This window comes from Heterocephalus glaber, unplaced genomic scaffold (genome assembly GCF_053883595.1).
Source record: "Heterocephalus glaber isolate CG9 unplaced genomic scaffold, H.glaber_assembly_v1.0 deba00001537, whole genome shotgun sequence".
In the NCBI taxonomy this organism is placed as follows: domain Eukaryota; kingdom Metazoa; phylum Chordata; class Mammalia; order Rodentia; family Bathyergidae; genus Heterocephalus; species Heterocephalus glaber.
The window spans coordinates 6,620,399-6,642,779 of NW_028258332.1; the positions used below are offsets into that span (position 1 = coordinate 6,620,399).

At 44.7% G+C, this 22,381-nt stretch overlaps 1 protein-coding gene across 7 annotated transcripts in view; it reads right to left on the reverse strand.

Moving 5' to 3' along the window:
- Sema5a (semaphorin 5A) overlaps positions 1-22,381 on the reverse strand; it is a 483,148-nt gene that overhangs the window by 155,150 nt on the left and 305,617 nt on the right. For all 7 annotated transcript variants that reach the window (XM_087189197.1, XM_004845176.4, XM_021258604.2 and 4 more), the window contains 2 exons: positions 15,673-15,771; positions 13,711-13,924 (listed from right to left, as the gene is read on the reverse strand). In XM_087189197.1, coding sequence (XP_087045323.1) covers positions 13,711-13,924; positions 15,673-15,771 — 313 coding nt within the window. The remainder of the gene's footprint in view (positions 1-13,710; positions 13,925-15,672; positions 15,772-22,381) is intronic.

Genomic DNA, 22,381 nt, shown 5'->3' on the forward strand with positions numbered 1-22,381 from the left:
GGAAGACAGGGCCACCCATAGCCGTGCTTATCAGTTACACTGCAACACTGTGAGCCTCCTGTCCCCAGGGCTCTGCCCAGGAGAAACAAAATCACTGATTGCTGAAGCGCTCCCAGCAGTGGGGAAACTGGGTTCCAGGACAAAGTTTTCTCTTCCTCTTTGAGAGGAGTATAAGGGTTTGAAAAGGTGTTACGTATGTGGGTTTGCTGATTTAGGAAGAAACGATCTGAATTATGCGCTGCCTTCTCCCTAAGGGAGAACTATAGCCTTTATATTAGCATAGGTCCTAAGGGGCCAGACCTCCCACCTAGTGTCTTCCACACTGGGGGCTGCAAGAGCCTCCCTGCCTCAGTGTCCCCACTCTGAGTGACACGCACTGTTCTGCTGCCTTACTGTGGTCCAAGCACAAAGCTTCTTGCCGACTTTCCACGCTCCTGGCAAGACTCCCACTCCTGCGTTCCTAGGCTCGCTTAATTACAGGGAGTTTCATCAATCGTTCCAAACATTTTTTTAAAAAGGACATGTCTACTTGCCATGTTCACTTCCTTCTGCTACTATTTTAAATGTATGGATTCATTTATTTTAAGAATTAACAATTTATTCTGTGGAATCAATACCTATAATTTTTCTAATTGGAACGTTAACTTGAGTTCAAAGATATGAGAACTATTTTAATGCCCGTAGCATGTTTTAAAAGATTGAAAGTAAAATGTGATCAATTTGAAAGGAAATATTGAGCTACAACATTATTCGGTTTTGATCATGTTCCTCCCAAGAAACTACAACAGAAGAAATGAACTTGTGTTTGGCTCCTGCTTTATCTACTGAGTTCAAGGAGTTCTGGTTCAAAGAAAGATCACACACAGAGCGGTGCTATCCAGCATCTATCTGTGAGGATCTACTGTGCAGGGAAAACTAAAGGTGTCCTGGATAATACAAGACAACTCACCGAAACTCTTGGAGCTGGAGAGCTTATAAACAGGGTACCATGACTTGGACCAAGAGGATGGTTCAAAAAGGGACACTTCTGAGAGGGAAAGGAAGCGTGTCAATAATCGGGTCAGGACACCAGGCAGATTGGAAGACTACTACTAGGAAACTTCTGTCATCTCTAGACAGTGAGCACTGAAGGGTTTTCTTGATGGTATCAGTACTAGCAAATAGCTGCATATTCTGCTCTGCGAGGACTACCTTCTCTGCGTGAACTATTTAAATGCAATATCCCGGGGACTTAGTGTACAGGATCAATGCCTTTACCCTCAAACAGTTAGGTATGAAAGGAGGGGCTTATTCATCCACTCTCCTTTGGAATGTGCATCCACACCCACACGTTGCAAATGGCTCACTGGTGAGTGCAGAAGCTCTGGCCAAGACTGGAAGGGGTCTGTAGCTCCCCTGCATTTACGCACTCAGTGCTGAATGAACATCCCACCATTTTCAAAGACCACAGAAGATTTGATGGCCTCATGTCCCTCACAAACTTCTGTAGCCATAAAGAGCTGTGTTAAATCACCTCACAGGCTTATTTTCTTTGGTTTAATAATTACAATTAATCATTGTCTTCATGCAATGCTTTAAAAATAATCAAGAAAAAATCTCACTGTTTCCCAAAGTCTTCGTATCCCTCCATTGTGGCATCTTGAGCGTAAATGCACGCATCTCAGAGAGATGAGGCCCGTTATGACACTGGTGTTCCCTAAACAAAGGGGGGGCTGGAGAGTGTGATGGGGGAGGATGCAAGCTCTGGGTTAGACCTGTTTTCAAATCCCGGATCAGGTTTGTGTCACCTGTGGCTGTTGTTGAAGTGGTGAAGTTGTCTGAGTACCAGAGTGCTCCCCAAGAGAATGAGGCCCATGAAGTTACCGTCGGAAAGCTGTGCAGAGGGTACAGATGAGGTGCGTATGAAGTCTCCCCTCTCCCTGGCATGTTAGAAACAGCCCTTGGGACGTGGAGCAATAACTGGAGATAAAGGCTCTCACTGGTGTACCAACAGGCAGGCGATACGCAGGGAGGCCATTTATTTAAAAGAATTTCAAAACTTAGGAAGATAATCAGATTTGCTTTGCAACATAGTATCCAAAATATGTCCATTTATACAGCACAGAAATCTGCCCAGTGCCTTCCGATAGACTCCATTATGGCCGGAAGTTAGAAACAGGGGGTTCATTGCTGCACATCTTCTCTGGCCATGTGTTAAACCCATGCCTGGTCATCCTAGCCAGCGTAAACTTCATGAGTGGGGTATCTGGTCCACCGTGGTGCCCACTGTAAGTATCTCCCCAGAGTCTATTTGGCAAAATACCATACTGGGATTCTCTTCCTTCAAAACACGTTGGTCTTCCTGCCCAGGTATGCTTCATTCCTAGTCACCACGTGTCTTTATTTCGCTTGCTCTCTGTCCTCTGCTGCCATGAATGAATTTCCAGCTACAGAAAGTGTCAGTCCTGAGATTCCCAGGGATTTACACCTGTGGGGAACTTTGGTGCGGTGAACACTGAACAAGACTTTCCTGTCCCAGGATGGGACCCAACAGAGTCACCACAGCCCGGCTGTGCTCACACTGATGAAATCAGCATCTGCTCCTGGGGAGAGGCACTAGACCCCATAGAGCACCTTTCCAGGTTCAGCAGAAACGATTTCTCCTTGAATTACACACAGAGGGGGTTTTCTTGCCCGAAGCAATTGATCTCTGATCATTAAAAGGTTAATAATTGCAATTAAAAACCTCGAAGAGACTGCACTGGCTTAAGTAACACCCTCAGTGAATCTCTAACCAGGAGAACTACAGGTGGTTACCATGTTTTCTTAAGTAGAGCTCAAAAAACTGATTCTGTTAAACTGAGAATGATGTGGATTTAAAGTGAGTTCCCCTTCACAGGAGGTCATGGCTGGAGTCTCAACAGAACAGGGGGCTGTGCACTTCCCAGGTCAGCACAGGTGGGCAGACGTCTCCTCTGCAAAAGGAGCAGGGCCAGGATCCTGGGTGGTAACGACTATGTCCCTGTAGGGTTCGTTTGTGTCGAGTTATGTTATGAGAGCTCAGTCGGGAGTTAGCACCTTCAAGTTCCTACTGCTTTTTACACTATTCCCAGGCACATAGTTCCTTCAAAATGCACACATGTAATTTGCACAATATTAATTTCAGTGTAGCACTTTTCCACTTTTTGTGGGTTTACTGTTTCCCCAGTTTGACTGCCAGTTTCTTGAAGGCAAGTTTTACAGCTTCTCTATTTTAAGCATCAACCATTCAACTTTTATTACCCTGCCTTACAGTAATCATTTAATAAGGGTTATTAACGATAAACATTTTAATGCATTAAAGCTGTTAAGGAATTTCTCTAAACAGGTAAATTTGTTTTAAGAGCAATTTTGGCACAGGGAAAAATCTGATTTTAAAACATATTCATTATCAAACATATAACTTAATGTGATAGATTCTGCCAGAAAGTTACCCAATCAAATGGCTGAAAAGGAGGTGGGTCCAAATGAGATGGGGAGTAAAAGGAACATTTTTCAAATTTTAGAGAAGTCAGGTTCAAACATATAATTCTGTTTTTTGGTGGGGTTTTTGTTGTTGTTGACTTTTTAATTCTGGATTACAACTAAGATATATTCTCTTTATAAACTAGTATGGGAAACAAAAGCAAACTATTCACCCACTGTCTTTGTCCGTTCAGCCTGCTATAACAAAAGTAAAGTGGTACTGCGTTTCACCAACTCAATTCTCTCCATGATTCTGGTTGCAAACCAAACTGGACAAGAACTGAGTCAAATTTCCCCATAAGGTCAACATTGAAGCTAACCATTCAGTTTGATTCGGTTTTCGTCCAACTCAGTTTGCGACCAGAATCCTGGAAAGAATCAAGTTCATGAACCGAGGCACCACGGTACCAAGAAAGCTTTAAAATGACATAAATTAATTTTTCCCAGATCTGGAGCCTGGGACATCCCTAGTTAAGGTGCTAGAATATGCAGTGTCTGGTGAAGCCTTATGTCCTGGCTCATGGATGGTACCTGCTCAGTGTGGTTTCACATGATCCAAGGATCCGGGCAGCAGTCTAAGGACTCCATAAGGGCACTAACCCCAGCCATGAGGCTTCCACCTTTATGACTCAGTCCCCTCCCAAAGTCCCACCTCTCCTCAACACACTAGGGCTTAGGATTCCAGCATATGAACTTGGGCAAACACAGACCATAGCACACATGAGCTCATCCATTTACAAACTACTCACTGAGTGCTTAGTCTATGTCCAGCACTACCGTAACTAGGTAAAATCAATCAGTGCACACAATATATAAGCTCCAGTCATAAGAGAATGACCTTCTGGGCGGAGAAAGGCAGCAATGTGCTAAACAACTGGGAGGGCTAGGGTTAAAAAGAAGCACGGTAAGGGGTCTTGTGGGCTAGCTGGCAATGGCTTGTCTTCAAACAATGTGGTCAAGGTAAGGTCCCATTGAGAAGGTGATGTTGCAGCAAAAACTGAAAAGAGTTGAAGGAGTTGGGCAGGTGGATCACCCAGGGGAAGAGCATTCCAGCTAGAACACGCTACCAGCCCCTGGGCCAGATCCTACCTGTGATCTGTTTTGTAAATAAAAGTTTTCTTAAGGCGCAGTCACACTTAATTTGTTCTTGCATTGGCTATGGCTGCTTTCATGCTGTAATAGCAGAGCTGAAATGTCGCAACAGAGGATAGATATGGGACACAAAGCCTAAGGCATCTGCTCTGTGCCCCTTGATGGAAAAGTCTGTGGATCCGTGAGGAAGAGGGAAGAGCTAGTGCCACAGTGCAGTGCTAGAGAGCAAGAGTCTATTATGGAAGGGAAGACAGGAAGGCAGTGGGCAGCCAGCGAGTAGCACTTTGGTTTTCTCTGAAAGAGAAATGGAGGATTTTGCAGGTTTGAGGCAGGCGAATCCTCAAGAGTTCTTGTGTCCAGGGAATAAGAGGCCCCGCTGAGGAGTGGACAAAGACTGTGTCAGGGGGAAACTGTATCTTCAGCAGAAGCTATGGAGGACCGGGAATGAGCCAGGGGGCAAAAATCTAGAGTGTTGAGGACAGGAAATGGAATGCAAAGGAATGAAGCCAGGAGGCAGAATTGCTCCTGGGAAACCGGGTCCTTGCAGGAAAACAGGCTTGCCAAAGGGGTGGGAGCGTGAGCCAGGGCTGCACGGGTAGGGAGAACAGATCGCACCAAGCAATCAAGAGGACACAGGCACAACTGACAAGGTCATTCAGAACCCGGGCCAGCCCTACTCCCCGCCTCTGTTCCATCCATGCCACAGTTGATGTAGGTCCCACCACTGGGTCTCCTTAAACAGGTAGGAGCGGGAAGTTGCTCATCACGGGGGAATCAATAGTGCTAGTGGTATGGTAAGAAGTTGTACTTGGAATTGTAGTGCCAGTCATATGATAAGAAATTATCCCTGAACCTGTGGTAGTGGGTCCCAGGGATATACCCTGCTACAGGTAGGTTTGGGGAACCACACCTAATACTTATGGTGGGGATCTAGGAGGTATGGCTGAAAGATCAGAAGTTTAATACATCCTTACTCCAAGCTTCTGGGGTCCAGGAAGAGCATCACTTTGGACAGGCTAATGTTATGATCTGCCTGCATATTAGCCTTGATTCACTGGGGATCGTGAAAGTCTTGGGATACCAAAGGGAAAACACCTGAAAATGTATCCTTTGCTTTGGGTGAAGATGCTTACATAGACCAGAGTGTCAGAGCACGCATGTCGGCCAAGCCTTCAATGCAGTCCTTGTTGGATGGGAGCTGCTGAGAAATGGGACAAGGGCCAATGCAGTCCTGCATGGGTGAGAGGTACTCTTCCTTCCCCAGGGATTCTGGGAAGGGGTGCAGACAGTGGCTAGAACAGCCACTGTAGTGAAGGTATTGCCCATTCTAGTGTTCTGGAGGAAAGAAGGAAGGAAGAAACAGACACAAACTATCCCTGTCTTGGGCAATGTAGACAAATGGTCACCATCTCCCTACCTAGTGACCTCTGGTTGTCATGCAAACCAAAGAGCAACATGATCTGCCAAGGTTTTTGCTGAGAGGGAAGCATATACATATACATATACATATACATATACATATACATATACATATACAGAGCCAACTTCAGCCCAGCTAGGAGGATAAAGGTTGCTGGTGAAGTTCCAGGTGTGCAGATTTGAGCACTTTCTGGTTAGAAGAATATCATGGGTTTTACTGTATCCCCCAAAAGTTATTTAAACTTCCCATTCTTCCAAATGGGACCTTATTTGGAAATAGGGTCTTTGCACATGTAACCTAATTAAGATGAAGTCATAAAGTAAGCTCTAATCAGTTAAGACTTCTGACCTAATAAGCACAGAGTCATCTAGACAAGAGACACAGGAAGATGGGCACCAATATAGGGAGAGTCAGGAGCAACACTGCTGGAATCCAAAGAAGGCCTGGCAGAAGGAAGGTGGGGACCTCCTCTCGAGGCTTCGGTGGGCTCCTGGTCCTCTCAGCACCTTTATTCTGGAGCTATAGCTCCCAGGGCTCTGTGAGAATATATTTCTGTTGCTTGGAGCCACCTACTTTGTGCCACTTTGTTCAGAAAACCTTGGAGACAAATAGGCACTGTCTATACTTTCCCAAATGCCACAACTCAGCTGGATGAAGTGAAGTTGGCCTGGGGCTGTCTAAGGAGAGTGCCTGGTGCAGTGCTGGGGCAGCCAGCTAATGATCATTAAGGGCTGCTCTGCTGGTCACTTTTTCAACTTGCCCTGAATCGACGAGGAGAATTATGGGAAGGACTAACTCGACCTGTGAGCAAATTGAGTCATCAGCAGTCATTGTGGACGCAAACAGCTTGCTGCCTTGGTGGGCAGGTGCTGTCCTCTACACTTCCCTGCTGAGACAGTTTTCTTCCCTCCACCCAAAAGAGGTGGGAGAAATCTGGAAAGTGTCGGAAACAATAGAGAGCGTTCTGTTTATTGTAGGATGTGAGCAGCTGACAGCCACCTAGAGACTCCAAGTCCTGTGGACACCACAGATATTGTGACTGAGCTGAGCCAGGGCTGGGAACAGGATGATGTGGCAGCATTGCTGAGAAGTCTGAGCAGCAGAGGAGCACTAAGGAGGCCTCCCGGGGCCAGTAAGAAGAACAAAAGAGAATACTGGTCAGTGTCCACAGAGGAAGCAGAGCTCAGAACACTCACCGGTTTACTTTCAGCAAACATTCACTATCTGCCACCTATGCATCAGATAATGGACCAGACTTGAGGAGTTCATGGAAACTACTTTTATTTTCTGGTAACTGACTAGGTGTCTGGCACTAATATTCATCATCTTTTCATGGCTTTATTTTATTCTGATATCAGGTGTGGGTGGTTAATGATATCTGGTTTATAGAAGAGAAAGCCAGGCTCTAACCTCAGGTCTATTTATTCCAAACCTCCACCTCTGCCCGTATATGTAGATTGTACATTGGAAAACAAGCATCTCACTGCCCCAAGCCACTGGGTCCAAATACACTAAGGTCAGAGAAACACAAATGAGAGAGGGCAGAGGTCAAGGGAAGTGAGAAACACACACCACGGGTCCTTGGAGCGGAGGCCTGGGAGGTTTGCAAAGGGCTTCTTAGTGCATCATGTGATTCCTGAAGGAGGTCGAGGAATGAGCCAGAAGAGCAAAGCATGTGTGGGACAGGCACAGGGTCAGGAGACTCCAGGCCCAAGACAAAGATGAAAGGCAGAGAGGCTGGGGTACAAAAGGAAGGTCCAGATCCGACAGCAGCTGATTTGGTGAAGAAGCTCAGATTTCACCATGAAAATATGCAGCCTGGCTGAATTTACCTCAAAAATGGGCATTTCACTAGCTCTACTATGTTGGTTCATACAATCATTAAGAATAGTTAGCCGTCAGCATTTTAACAGCAGAGATTTTACAGGAAAAGCCAAATGTCTGACTTATTAAAGAAATCACAGGGGTTGGGCACATGTTCTGGCAGTGCTCAACCAACACTGTTTATCACAGTCCCCAGAACCCGCACATGTACACTGACCTGCTGCTCCCATTCACATTGACCAACAAGACCTGGGACTGTCACACTTTCATACCCAGTGGCAAGCTCTGTAAGGACTAGAAGAATACGATAAGGTCCTAAGTATTCAGAAAAATCCATCTGCTTACACATAGCAAGGAACATGCAATAGTAGGAAAAGTGTCACTTCATTCTTTTATTTATGCATTCACTTATTAAATAATTAAACATTTGTAAGCACTGCTTGAGCAATGAACAAGACTAATTTAATCTGATGTATTAGTCAGTTTTCCAATTTCTGGGCCCAATTGCATGACACTCACAGCTTTTAGAGAATTTTAGTTTGGCTCACAGTTTCAGAGGATTTAGTCCATGGTTGGCTGGCACCGAAATAGTGATGGCTTGGAAGAAGGGTATGGCATAATGAAATCACTTAGTTCATGGCATCCAGGACAGACAGCAGAGGAGTAGTGCCAAAGAGGAATGAGCTGGGAATCATACATAGTACTCAAGGTCACACCTGCATGACTTACACAGACACATGCAGATATGTGCTTTACTAAACCCAGAGCATTTCTAAATCCAGTTAAATTGTTACACAATCATTATCTGTCTACTCTTGACAACTTGACAATGAGATGTATCTCCTTAAACCACACTTAATCTTCAAATAAAGATAACAGCAAGCTCATAATCCTGACTAGATGATACAATTATCTTGCCCACAACCATCTTGCCCACAACCCAGAAGTGCACTAATTCATTCCCTCAAGTCTCATCAGTTCCAGGATTTTTCAAAAGTCCAAGTCTCCTCTGAGGCTCAAGGCAATCTTCTAGTTATGAATATGTTTTTTAAAAAAAGTCATATAATTCCAAGGTTTGCACAGGCAAACATTTTGATTCTAAAAAGCAGGAATAAGGGGAGAGAAAAAAAATCAGATCAAATCAAGACCAAAACCCAACAGGGCAAACACTAACTCCAGTAGATCCATAGCCAGCATTTTGGTCACATGGTGGTAAGACGATAGTTTCAGAGGGCCTGAGCAGCTCCGCCCCATGGCCTTACTGGTTGCAGCCCACAAACCCTCTCTTTTGAGTTGCTTTCACTAACAGCCTGTAGTTTTTCTCAGTAGACATTCTAAATCCCTGACATGTCTGATTTCCTGGTATCTCTATTGCACCTTTGGCTTCATTTCCACAATTCATACACTGTCCTCTCAGATGTGCATTGTCTGGCCTTCCAGGTCTTACTCTGAAATCACTGTGGAAGTTCCCTGGTCCCATAAGGCTTACAGTGTGAACGGCATTAAAACTAGCATCTCCTTAGTGACACTGAACACAGTGAAAGGAGTCCCAAGGAGGCCCACCTGGAGCAGAGGTAACAGGGACTCTCTTTTCAAATGAAAGATTTACATGTTGTACCTTTGAGCTTGCCATTGGTGGTGTCTTTCTGATTCCTGAGATACCTTCAAAGAATCCTTCTTAAAAAAGAGAGGAAAAAAATGACTCTTTCTTCTTTTCCCTGTACAAAGTACTTGGGGTTTGTTCATGACACTAATTTCTTTACCAATCACATCTCCTTTAGCTCCAACTTTATGTGTGGATCTTTTTGGGCCAAAATTTAAGTTTTTCATATTTTTCTGCTAGGCTTTTTGTCCTAGTGCTCTCTATAAATCTAGCTGAAAGCAGCTAGCAGTATGCATACTATATCCTGGACTGCCTTGAAATTTCCTCGGCTAGATCAATTAGTTCACTGCCCTTAATCTCAGTCTCTCAGTCTCAGGACATGGGCAAAATGTAGACACTTTTATCTGTATGTTTGTTTGTTTTGCCAGAGGTAACACACATGGACTCTGGCTTTACTCTCTGCATTCCTATCAGGATTCTGATCTTCTGAGCTCCCACCAGAGTCATCTATCAAGCTTTGCTTACAGCACTCCAGAGCTTCTATAATCCACATCCCCAAACATTTCCAAATTCCTCCCACAAATGGTCCAAATGCTTCTAAACCGCTGGTCAAGTAAAGTCACAGAAATGACCTCACTTCTCTGGTAACAATTTCTTATATTAGTGCACTTTTCCACCACTGGAAACAAACAGCCAATACCCACAACTTAATGGAAATAATGGTTGATGTGACTCATGGTTTCAAAGGATTCAGTCCATCGGCAGATGTCCCCAAAACAGAAACATCATGGCAGAAGGGCCTGTCATAATACAGCTGCTTAGGTCATGGCAGCACATGGCAACAGTGCCAGAAAGAAAGGAATGTGGGGCCATAAACAGTACCCAAGGTCAGGTCTCCATACACCCCCCCACACACAGATGTTCTTTACAAATTCACTGGGTGTTTCTTAAGTCAGTAAAGTTGAAACATAATGGTAAATGGCCACATCTGGCATGGGACTAGCTTTCCAGAGACAATAAATATTCAAAACAGTGATGTTGGGCTGGGAATGTAGCTCAGCAGCACAGCACCTGCCTGGCAAGTGCAAAGCCCTGGATTCGATTCCCAGTACCAAAAAAGAAACGTGAAAAAAAAGACCAAAAAAAAGCCCTTAAAAAAAATTAAAAAGGTGATGTTAGAAAGAACATTGGAAGGTGCTGGGATGGTCACCTGGAAGCTCCTCTGTCAGATCTCCAGAGGAGATTCCAGGAGGCATTGCACACAAGCTGGGGCTGGAAGACAGACAGAGGAAGTGCCTAGAATCTGGGGATGAAGGTCTGTTGGAAGGGACAACATGCACCATGGGCCAGAGTAGGAGAGGATCTGAGCCATGGGAGGACACTGAGGAGTAGCTGGACTGAGTGATGGACAGGTGTCCAGAAGGAAAGGAGATAGGGCCCAGAGGGTATGAAGAAGCTGCCCAGGGCCAGGAAGAGCTGCAGAAGGAGTGAGATCCTCTTTTCCAAACCAAAGGAAGACATTCAAAGGGCTGAAATTGAAGTGACCTGGTCTACAAATTTGAAAGATCACCCTGGGCCTCTGAGAATGGGTCAGAGAGGGGCTCAGGCTGCATCTCAGAGATGAGCAGAGGAAGTGGGCAGAAGGAGTCACGTTTGTCAGCCAGGCTATCAGGGGTCCAGTCCAGCTGGGAAGTGAGAAAAGGAACTGTCTGAGATGTGCAGAAGGCCAGATCATGAGAGTTGAATCATAAAGCCTGATGGAGCTGAAATGTGAACCCTAAAAGTCATATGTTTAAGTGGCCAGAGGTCCGAATCCATCTTGGATAGAGGATGAACTAGAGAAGACTCCAGGGCCAGGAGCAGAAGAAATGGCATCACGGGTTTCAGTAGAAGAAAGAAGGATCCCAGCAAACACAAGTGAGAGGATCAAGATGTCTTCCCGTGCAGACCTTAGAGCCCTCTGGCTGGGATTCTGTCCCCTGGACATGAAGCTCTTCCCAGTGCAGCCCAGGGATGGCAGGGCTGGGCCTGCTCTTCTGAGAAACAGGTTGTTCAGTGTAATGCAAGCCATGTTGACACGAAGGCTTGAGCGTAGGTCCACCACACTTACCTTGAATTATTTTCAATTTCTGCAGGTGCACCACATATCATAATTGAACAGCAGCCCATAGTAGGAAGCAAAATAACATCATTATGCTCACCACGGCCAAGGTAAGCACTGGGTTGGTTATGCCCCTGCCTGTGGACATCAGTTGGCCCCCAAATGGAATGGATTCCACCCCGTGGGCTTGCAGAGTCTCACCATGGACCAGCCTGGGAGTCTCTGAGTCCAACGTAAGAAAACAGCCAGTGTTTCTAACTCCTTTATGGGCTGGATTGTTTGACTAGGATGCTCTTAAGGTATCACTTTGAGAAAAGAAAGAGATTGTGCTCATGATTTTGCTTTATTTTGCTTTTGGAAACGAATTACAAAACCTTTGGCTGGTAGTTAATACTGAGGTTCTTTTTTCCCCACTCGACACTCTGTCTGGCCGGCAAAGATCAGCAACAAATAGAACAACTTTAAGCTACACAGACAAAAGCTTGGCGGCTAAAAGGGGATCATCCATAGAGTCCACGGCTTCAGCTGAAATCATTTCAACAAATGTGACACTAATGGGAGAATCAAGTTGCTACTTCATTTGGGACACAGTTCATGCTTCCCACGTGGAAGCAATGGTCACTCTGCCTCCTTCCGAGGAGGACACTCCGTTTCTTACCAGGGGGTCTCTTAAAGGCAAACTGTGATGTTTAGGCTGGTTATATTGTTTGGCAAAAACCAAGAATTATGTATATATACACAGAAAGATAAATATGCATAAGTAGTTAATCAAAACCAGTAGCTCTCAAGTAAGGGTAATTTTCCCCTTGGGATACATTTCAAAATTTATGAAACTTTTTTTTACAACTGGTGTTACCAGCTTCTTGCTGGTCCAGGTTGGGGATGCTGCTAAACATGGTGAGAAGTGGACAGTGCTTCTTCCAGAATAAGTCATGATCAGCCCCCCTCTCCCCATTAGTATTGCTGAAGGTGAGAAACTCTGGTCTACTCTGTGAACTTGTGCAGGGCAAATAAATCTTTTTTTTTTGGTACTGGGGATCGAACTTGGGACCTTGCGCTTGTGAGGCAGGCGCCGGAACCACTGAGCTAAATCCCCGGCCCTTGGGCAAATAAATCTTTATAGATCTTGAACTATCAAATCAGTAAATATTATAATGGCAAACTGAAGTCTGCATTTTTACATAAAGTAGCAAACAAATGCTGGGGTAGTGGACGTCACATCATGCATAGATACTGCCTTTGTGAGTGTGCATGTGTATGATTGTGCACACACATTCACATGTACACATTCCCAGCCAGCACACATCAGGACCTTGTACACAGCCAGCCTCAACATGGATGGCTGGCACCCTTGTCTGGTTCCTTCAAGAACAGGTGATCAGGTTCTAGCCCAGAATTAAAGGACACCATCTGCTTCCACAGGGGATGCAGGAACAGTGTCCCAAATGAACTAGCACCTGGATTCCTCCCATTAGATGCCATTCTTAAGAAATGGACATGAGAAGTGTGGTACTTTTGGAGAATACTGCAACATCCTGATGCAATGCCTGAAACTCCAGCTGTGATTCTGTGCCTGCGAGCTGAACACACCCAGCCTGAGGACCAATCTGATGAGCAGTGGAAACTGCAAACGGACGTGACCAGACTTGGATCCATGTCAGCTCTGAGGCACCAAGCTAACCAGTCCTGAAAATGCCTTCCCACACTGCTGGGTATGAGTTGGCAAGTTTTTTGATTGTTAAGTTAACTGGAGTTATCTGTAGCCGAATGTATTCTTCTATGCACTGTCTGAAAATGTCATGAACTGCTAGTAATCTGTTTCAAAACATACAGCACACAAGTTAAGAAAGAAAGCACATGAGTTCACACATACCTATGACTCAATGTCAAACTTCCTAGATTTCAAACAATAACACAGGAAAAAAAACACCAAAACTTTGATGAATGTTCATATCAACAACAGCCCTGTTATCACTGTCTATAGTGATGGGAAGACCGCATGCTCACACTAAAGAGCCATGCAATGGTCTTCCGATCACTAATACTCAACCAGTTACCTTTGGTTTTTTTAGAAAATGAAGATTTTATTTTGCTTTAGCAAGTACGACAGTTTGTATACTAGCAACAAATAACTAGATGACACCCACGTGAGTGGAGACGCTGGGTGCGCTCGCAGGGCCTGCTTACCGTTGAGCCACTTGGAGTTGTACTGCGCAGTGCGGAGCGGAGGCAAAAGCCCCAGGCTTCGGTAAATGGCAGGATCTCGTCCCGGAAAATCCATGGCTGTCGCGGCATAGAGCTCACCGCCAGCCGTGAGGAGGGCTGTGGAGTTGTGCTGGGGACTGTAGGGACAGCGGGCCATGCCACTGATCTGATCGTGGATCTCAGTCAGGTTGCTCAACTGCAGGCGAAAAGAGAGAGAAACAAATCATCCTCGGAGAAGCCCCAGTAGAGGCCCTAATGGATCACATCTTCCGCAATCACGAGCGAAGCATGTGTCATAAACTCTCTGGGGCCGGTAAGAGATGAAAAACTTTCACTCTCAGACTTTATGAAAACAGCCCGCTGTGGTCACGGCTAGAGAATCCATCCATCACGCTGTCTGCCCCATCCCTGAGACTTAATGAAATCTCATGCTATTGAATACTTACAAACGATGAAGTAAGATTACTTTAGATGTGGCTTTGATTTATAATGCCTGGCTATTACCTATTTTTCACTTTTAGTAAAGAACTCAAGTTCAATATTTATAGATATATAAATCATAATCAAGAATTATGTACAATTTTATCAATATGAATGAATCAGAAGCTTTAAATACTGAGCCCACAGGTAAGTATGTGTGCATATTCAAAGCACTGCAGGGCTCACTGACTATGTATATGTAGGTGAGAGAGCCACCTGATATGAAAGGGCTGTGCAGTGCTCCTCCAATCATCGGAATAAGCTGGTTACACTGGATTTGCTTAGAAAACGAAGATTATGTTTCTCTTTAGCAAGTGTGACAGTTTGTTTATCAGGAACAAATAAGTACGTATCACAAACATAAGGGCTGAGACACTGGGTGTGACTGCAGAGCCACTGGCAGTCCTGCCATCATCGTGAATGAAGGCAGCTCCCTAAACGCTGGGTTCCCAACTGTTCATGCAAGGGGCTAAGCTCTCTTGGAATTGGGGAATCTTCACACAAATCAACCTGGTCCCTGAGTCTCAGAAGCGAGTGAACAGTGCAGATGGTAGGCAGGATGATGCAGACCCTCTCTTCACTTTGCTGTTGGATACGGAGCCCAGGGAAGTGAGTTCAACTCCTCACGTCTCCGGTTCTTCTTCTATCACAGAAGGATCCCAGAAAGTAAGGAGCTCATGGGGTAGCTGCTGGGACTGAGTGACTGCACGGATGCAGAGTGCTAAGACAGGGTGTGAACCCGGAGCTCTGGGAGGGCCCGCTTTCCCTCCGCCTTCCCTCCCCCTTGCTTCTAGTAACTGAGCATTAACCTGAAAATAACAAGCAGTAACAGATGATAAATTAAGGTTAGGAGCGAAGTTGTACTATTAGGAAATTAACATAATGGCATCTCCCCATTGTATCCCCCAAGGCAGATTAAATTAAATCAATATCCTGAATTAGAAAGATTAGACAGGACCTTGATGACCCTGGCATGCTACTGCAATAGGATGTGCATGCCGAAATCCCACTGTCTACGACCACAGGTTAAAAAGACGAGGTTCAGCTCTAGCTTCGCTTTGTTTATGGCTGCATTTCTTTTGGTGCATTCTTTGACATGCTTCTATCCAATCTGTATGTTGCACTGCTTTTGCTGGGGTGTGATTTTGTACCATCTTAATACTTAACAGTAACTCTACCATAAAGCACAGTAAGAGAATATATAACATGTTTACGATTAATGGTTGGGTTCCCTGGGGAAAATGCTGACTGAAATAGTTGGAAACATTTAAACTGATTGTGTAAGCTATAATTATTTCCGGGTCCTTATAGAAATGATTAGCCATAAATTAATAAATCCAATATTTATCCTATATTTTACAGAAGTTGTTTTAAATTAAAGAGATCTCCTCGATACACAGAGAGATATTTAAAACTAGGGTTTTAATGGAATGTTTGGCTCCTGAGCTCCAAATCCAGCCATACCGAGCGGTTGGTGCACACAGGTGTGAAAGCGTTGGTTCCACAGGTGAATAATCGGTCGCCACCCACCAAAAGCACCCGGATGTAGTTCTGACACTCCTCCTGGAAAAAATCAAATCAAATCACAAGAAACAGGTTAACAAGGCCTGAGACAAGAGGCATGGTGACAAGAGGCAGTACATTTTGTCTGGCTAATAAAAAAATAAATAATTAAACCTCTCAGATGTTCAGCAAAAATAATAATAGAACTGTTACTCACGTTCATCTGACTTTCTGTAGCTGCACACTTGCTCCATAAAGCATATTTATATAGAAAACCTCACATTCAGACAAATTCTCAAACCATATGACTTCTTTTAACATGGGTTCATTTTGAATTACAGGACAAACTTTAAATTTTCTTGGACACGTATTAGGAAAATAAACAAAATGAACAAATTAGATGCTGCTCATGAAACACTGCCTTGGCAAACTGCCTCAGGACTTCATAAAAATGCTGCAAATGCTTCTCTGCTGAGATCATCATGTGAAACTATCTACAAATTGGAATTCATTTATAAGGGCTCAAACTGCACGAGGTACGTAGACAATATCTATAGGAAATGTTAATCATTGGTTGAAAAGTGAAACTATAAGGACTAACATAAGGAAAGGTTTTTCAGGACATGCAGGACAAAGCCCCACACTGAGGGATGGCAAAGCAACCAAAGAAGATGGGAGATATGGCCATCGCAATGATGGGCTCGAGCTACCTTAGAAAACTCTGCATTCTACAGCACTATGACTGGCGACTCTTTGGTGGGCACAGTGCTAGAAGTCGCAATTTAGGCAGAAAAGTTAAAATACAGTGTCATGGCATTTACTATGGCTGGATCCATATGCGCAGTGAGGAAGTGTGCAGGAAGGACTTACCACCTGGCTCTGATGGGAGATGGAAGGGAGAGGCAGGGAGGTTGCTGGCATGAGTTGAGGCTTCTGATTCACTTTAATTAAGGGCAAGATTTAGTGAGGCTTCCTGGAGCTGTTTATTGGGCACATGCAGGAGTTTACTAAGTAGAGGAGGAAAGGATGGCCAGGCCGGGGGAATGGACCGCACCAAGGCATGGCACCTTCACCAAGCACAGAAGAGGTGAGGCATATGCTGGGTACAGTAGGCAGCAGGTTTGCACCGGGCTCTCCCTGGGATGGGAAGGAACTAGTCCCTGTTCTCACTGCACAGTGTTTTAAATCTACCTCATATTTGTCATTAACACCACTCAAGAAAGAATGTGGAAGGTAAACTGGACGTGGGGAGACCGGATATGGGAGGCAGCTCGCAAGGCCTCTTCCATAATTCCCACATTTATTGTGCCAAGACCAGAGTGAAAGTCAGGTGGGAAAAGACAAAGCCAGCACCTGGCAAACTTACAGGACCTGGTGGGTGGACCCCAGCAAAGCCACAAGATGTTAGGATTATTTGAAACACATCAAGCAAAAAATTCGGGCAATTTAATGGCACGGCAGTCCTCTCTTCAACTCAGGGAACCCCAATCTTAACGGCAAAGCTAAGCTAATGGGCACCACCGAGTCTGCTGCCCAGCCTGGCTCTGATGATGCGAAATACTCAAATACGAGAGTTTTCTTTCTAAATGAGAAATGAAATATCAAGGGTAGATACTTCTCCTAACACCATCACTAACCACAATAGCAACAAATCATTGTGGGCTGCTCACATGAGGAAGAAAATACCCAGAATGCTCCCAGTTAATTCCCAGAAGAGTTAAGAAATAAGTGCAGACAGTGACAGTAAGTTGGGTACCTGAGGAAGGTACCACGGCCGAAGAAGCTTGCTCTGTTCTGTTCTGCAGTGTTTTTATAACTCAGGAGAGTTCCAAAGGGAAAGAACAAAATAAAAGACTTGCAAGATGCATGCATCTACCCCTTCCCAGTCTCAGACCACGCAGGACAGAGAGATCCAGGGGTCTGCAAGCTCCGGGTGAAAGTGAGGACGAGAACAGGGGATCCGAAAAAGTGCCCTCCAGGACACAAGACTGAAGGGCTCCATGGCCACTGTGGAAGACTCAGACACAACAAGGACACTGTAACAAAGACTGGGTGGAAAAATCACAACCAGTGCAGAGGGGTAGAGGTTCTGTTTGTTTTCCATTCCTGCATTTAGAACTTTTTCAAAAACAGGATAAGATGTGCAGGATTCTTTTTTTTTTTTTAAGCCAGTGCCTGCCACAAGGTATAAATGTGCCAGAGGCAGTTGCTTAACCGTGAACAACATGGTCAAGGGTAAATTATTCCAAAAGAATCATCCGGATTGAAAGGATAGGATCAAAGCTGAGTTCTACAGACCTGGAGAAGAGGCAGCGAAAGCTGCTAGTCAATTACATGGGGGTGGGATCAAGAGGGCATATGGGGTGTTTATCTTCATCTCCCAAGAGAATAACACAGTGCAGATGAGACTGTACCTTGGAACAGACCTGAGAGCCATCGAAGCCTGACGGAGAGCCAGAGGACATCTAGGTTGTGTGGGAACCAGGATAAGAAGCATGCATGCATGAGAGGCAGGGTGAAAGAAACTGGTAGTTTAAAAAATCAGAGAAAGGGGAAAGTGAGGGAGGACACAGAAGCGGATGAAGGAATTTGTTCTAATAATGAGGACATCGTGAGGATCCACTCAGCTGCTTCCCCCAATTGCTTCCTCTCACTGAGCGCTGAGAAAGGGGGAAACAGAGCAGTGCAGGGCAGCCAGACAAGGCCCAGCACAGCCTTTCTAAAAGGATGGGGGTGGATTCAGCCCAGTGGAGCTTGTGAGAGTAGAGGGCCACCTCCCAGCTGGGCTTGGGCACCAGGAGCTCCAGGGGAGACAGGTGGAGGATCACGAGGGGAGGCCCAGGGTCACCTGTGAGGCCAGGCCAAGGTGGGCACAGGCTCCCAGGGCTGACTCCCTGGAAAGTTCCCTGGGATTCAACTCACAAACTGCTTCCCTGGCTCTAGAACAAGACTGGATGTGAATCCTATACAAATACATCTAAAATAATAAGCAACTTGTTTTAAAGAGAGATTGATTCAAGCCAAACAGAATGCAAAGCTGAAAATGAAGGAAATGGCGGTACTTAGCTTTGCAAGAGTCAAAATTAAGAAAGAAAGAAAATGGTAGAGTGCCAGACTTGTGTAATAATTAGTCTCCTTTTGATGGTGATTCTAAGACTCAGATTCTCCTGCAGAAAATCAACTGGAAAATTGCTTTGTTAATCCCTGCTACAAACTCAGCCCTTTCTTTGCTTGTCTGAACTTGCTTGAAGTATTGCTTAGAATCACCTAAAATATAGGCACAATCTATATGGAAGTCCCTTAGGGGATTCTTCTAAAGGTTTCCCTTATAAATCAGCATACTTAAATATCTGTGATTTTCCTTTCCTCATCTAAAATTTTTTCCTTCTATTCCACTTCTATCTCTTGAAACTGTATTAAGTAGGCTTAATGAATTCTGGTTCTCCAAGAAGTCACCGTGCACATCTTCAAGGCCCAGCAGCCTGCTGCCCCAAGGATTCTGCAGTTGATGATGAGAGTCATCTATCTACGTTTGATAACACCACTTGAACATTAAAATGACCCATGTGTGCTGTGATCCTCAGGCAAGTCAGCTTGTCCTTGACTTCCAGACAAAGTCTATCTGAGTTGATAGCCAAGAGGCATGGTCCCTGCCTCACAGGAAAGGATTTCTGAGGGGCCAGCCGAGGCCCACTTGGGGTCAAGGACACAAGGCCCCAGCGCCAGCCCCAGGAGAGACAGCATAGGTTTTAGGACCATTTTCTTAATGAATTAACTGGTTTACCTTTAGCCTTTCATCTCCCCCCCACCCAAACAGGTCTATTCTGCTTTTCAGAGGTGGCTAGATCTAGAGTGTGTGAGGCTGGGATTGATTCATGGGGCAATGCTAGGATCAAGGCTTCTAGGATTAGGGTGTGAATGTCACCTGCCCTAAGTAGCCAGGATAAGATAAAAGGGCAGAAAGATGCTGCCAAGGACCCTGGCTTGGTTGCTTTTGCTGTTCTCTGCTTGCCATGAACTTCTCTGCAATGCTGCTCTGCCAAGCCACTCTGCCTTGGAGCCAGCCAATTATGGACTAAAACAGCTACACACTGTGAGCTAAATAAACCCTTTCCCCTGTAACTTTGGGTGTTGGGTATTTTTATCTCAGCAAGGAGAGAAAGGGAACTAAGACAATGGGACTAACTACAGGGTACGTGACCCACAGCTGGTTGAACTGTGGCTGAGGAACTTAGGGATAAACTGAGAGACAGAGATAGAGAGGAATATGGACACACTTTTATATAATTGTATGCTATATGCTATGTAATGTATGGTGAAATTATACATTAAACATACTATATTTATTTACAGTCTATTTTCAACCTTACCTCATGATAAAATTTGAGCACTTCATTAGAAAAAAATTCGGTGTGCAAATCTGCACAGGATGTTAGTATCAGGCCTAAGTATCTTCAATTTTTAAAGCAATTATACAGAATAAAGGCCCATCTATGGTGTGTCTTATGCCCTGATTAACTCACAGTTTTCAACCACTGACACTTCGGGTGAAAATGTCAGGATCTAGTGCTCCTCCACCAAGGCCCTAAGAGGGTAGCCTGGTTTTCTTTTCTTTCTAAAAGTTCACCTCTTCACTAGCATGCAAGGACAACATGGCAGTAGGACCATGGGACTTGGCAGAAAGAAGAATACACAGAGCCCTGGATTCTAATCAAAACTCTCCCACTAACTCGCAAAATAATTCTAGGAACTCAGTGACAGAAATCCTAAAATGAGATCATGAACAAGGGCCTTTTGAAAATTATAAAGTGTAAGATAAGTATGAAGCAGCTCTTTCATTCCCTTTAATAAGCTGTTGTGCTTCCTTTGTCAAGTTTCTAATTGTCCTGGTAGGAGGGGCTTCAGGCCAGACAAAAGAGCCCTAAGCAGACAAGGGACGCTTGTTAGATGTGGAGACAAGGGGCCGTTTGTCTTTAAAATAATATTTGTGTGAAATATATTTAACTAGTTCCACAGTTTTTTTATAATTTCTATAATGCTATTTCAAAAGGACTTAAATGCAACTATCCAAAGTTTTGAATTCATAAAAGTGGATTCTTCTCCCTTCAATACATGGAAAGTTTATCTGCAGCTACAGTAAGCTGATAATTTAATCAGTAAGTAAGAACTCCAACCTTGTGATGAATTGGCAGTCTCAATACATAACGTTTTCCCCCCTTTTCTTTTTTCTTTTGCATTCTGGAGGCTGAACCAAAGGAACACATCTCCAGCCTTTTAGCAATTTTATTTTGAGACAAGATCTCACCAGATTGCCTAATCTGGTCTCAAATTTGAGATCCTCCTGCCTCAGCCCTCCTAAGGGCTGGGATTATGGGTGTGTGCCACCACACCCAGTACCTGCATTCTTCTGAGCCTGGCTCCAATTGTAAATTTAATGTGCTGCCCTTGAAGTAATGCCTGTGTCCAGCCCCAGCAATGCTAGGAAACTAGAGGAAAGATGTCCCAGTTAGTGTCCTGGGCTCTGCAGCCAGTGGAGGAATGTTCTCATGGGAGCAGCAGTGGGTGCAGCTTGGCCCATCCATCCACGCAGGGCATTCAGGAAAACACATTATGCAGCACAGCAGAGGCCATGGTTTTTAGGAGCACAGAAAAAAAGGAATTCGGTTAAAGTGGCTGGGATTTTTCTCATTTTTGAGATGTCACATTTTGCATTATTCTCTGAGAGAAGCGAAACCTTGTAATTCTGTGTAAGTTCTCAGAATGCTACAGCACAAGTGAAAATATAATAGTTGAATTCTACTTCTAAACTTATGACCACTCACAAAGCCTGAATTCTACTCCTCCCAGGAGAAATTTCATTTCTTTCAAGCTGAGCATGAAATGTTATCTGATCTGGGCCCTAAGAACTGTGGGAATAGGGGGTGTGGGGTGTTGGAGTTCTGCATTTGGGGGCATGTGGGGAGGCTGTGCTTGGCGTGGTTTCCCCTTTTCAGAGTGGCCGCCTGGCTTCTCCCCTGTGACCCAAGAGCTGAGCTTCAGGGCCCCTCACCCACTGGTCACCACCAGTGACATCTGAAGGAAGCAAGAGAGATGCGTGAAGAAGGGACCTGCACATGAGGTGCAGAGACCTCTGCTCTAGCCCAAGGACCAGCGCAGGGCTGCTGGCCCAGTGTCCGCAAAGCCCTGCTCCACCTGATGCACAAATGCTCCCCCGTACACAGTTCCCTGCGTTCTCCAAATTCCATCTCACAGGACCATGGGCTCCGTAGAGCTCCAGGAGCATTTTTCAGTGTGCTTAATGCAACCTCAAAGAGAATGAGATGTGTCTTTCTCAGTCTACATGGTACCAGACATTCCTCTTCATTTGCCTTTAGGTGTTAGTCTTAAAAAATGTGGCCCACACAGTTTGAACCAATTTACTATTACTCAGATTTGTTATTACTCTTAACATTAAAACCAAAAACATATGAATCATAAATGTACGATCTTATTTTACATTTGTCTTCCTCATTTTCTTTCTTTGTACAGGGACAACTCAATTAAATGTAGTAGCAATTGATCCTTTCAGTGGTATATTATGTACCAGGGTGTATTACACATGAGGCAGAAACAATGGTCTTTTCCTCGTCTACGGAGTTCAGTTGCTTAATTTCTAAACACCAGACAAAAA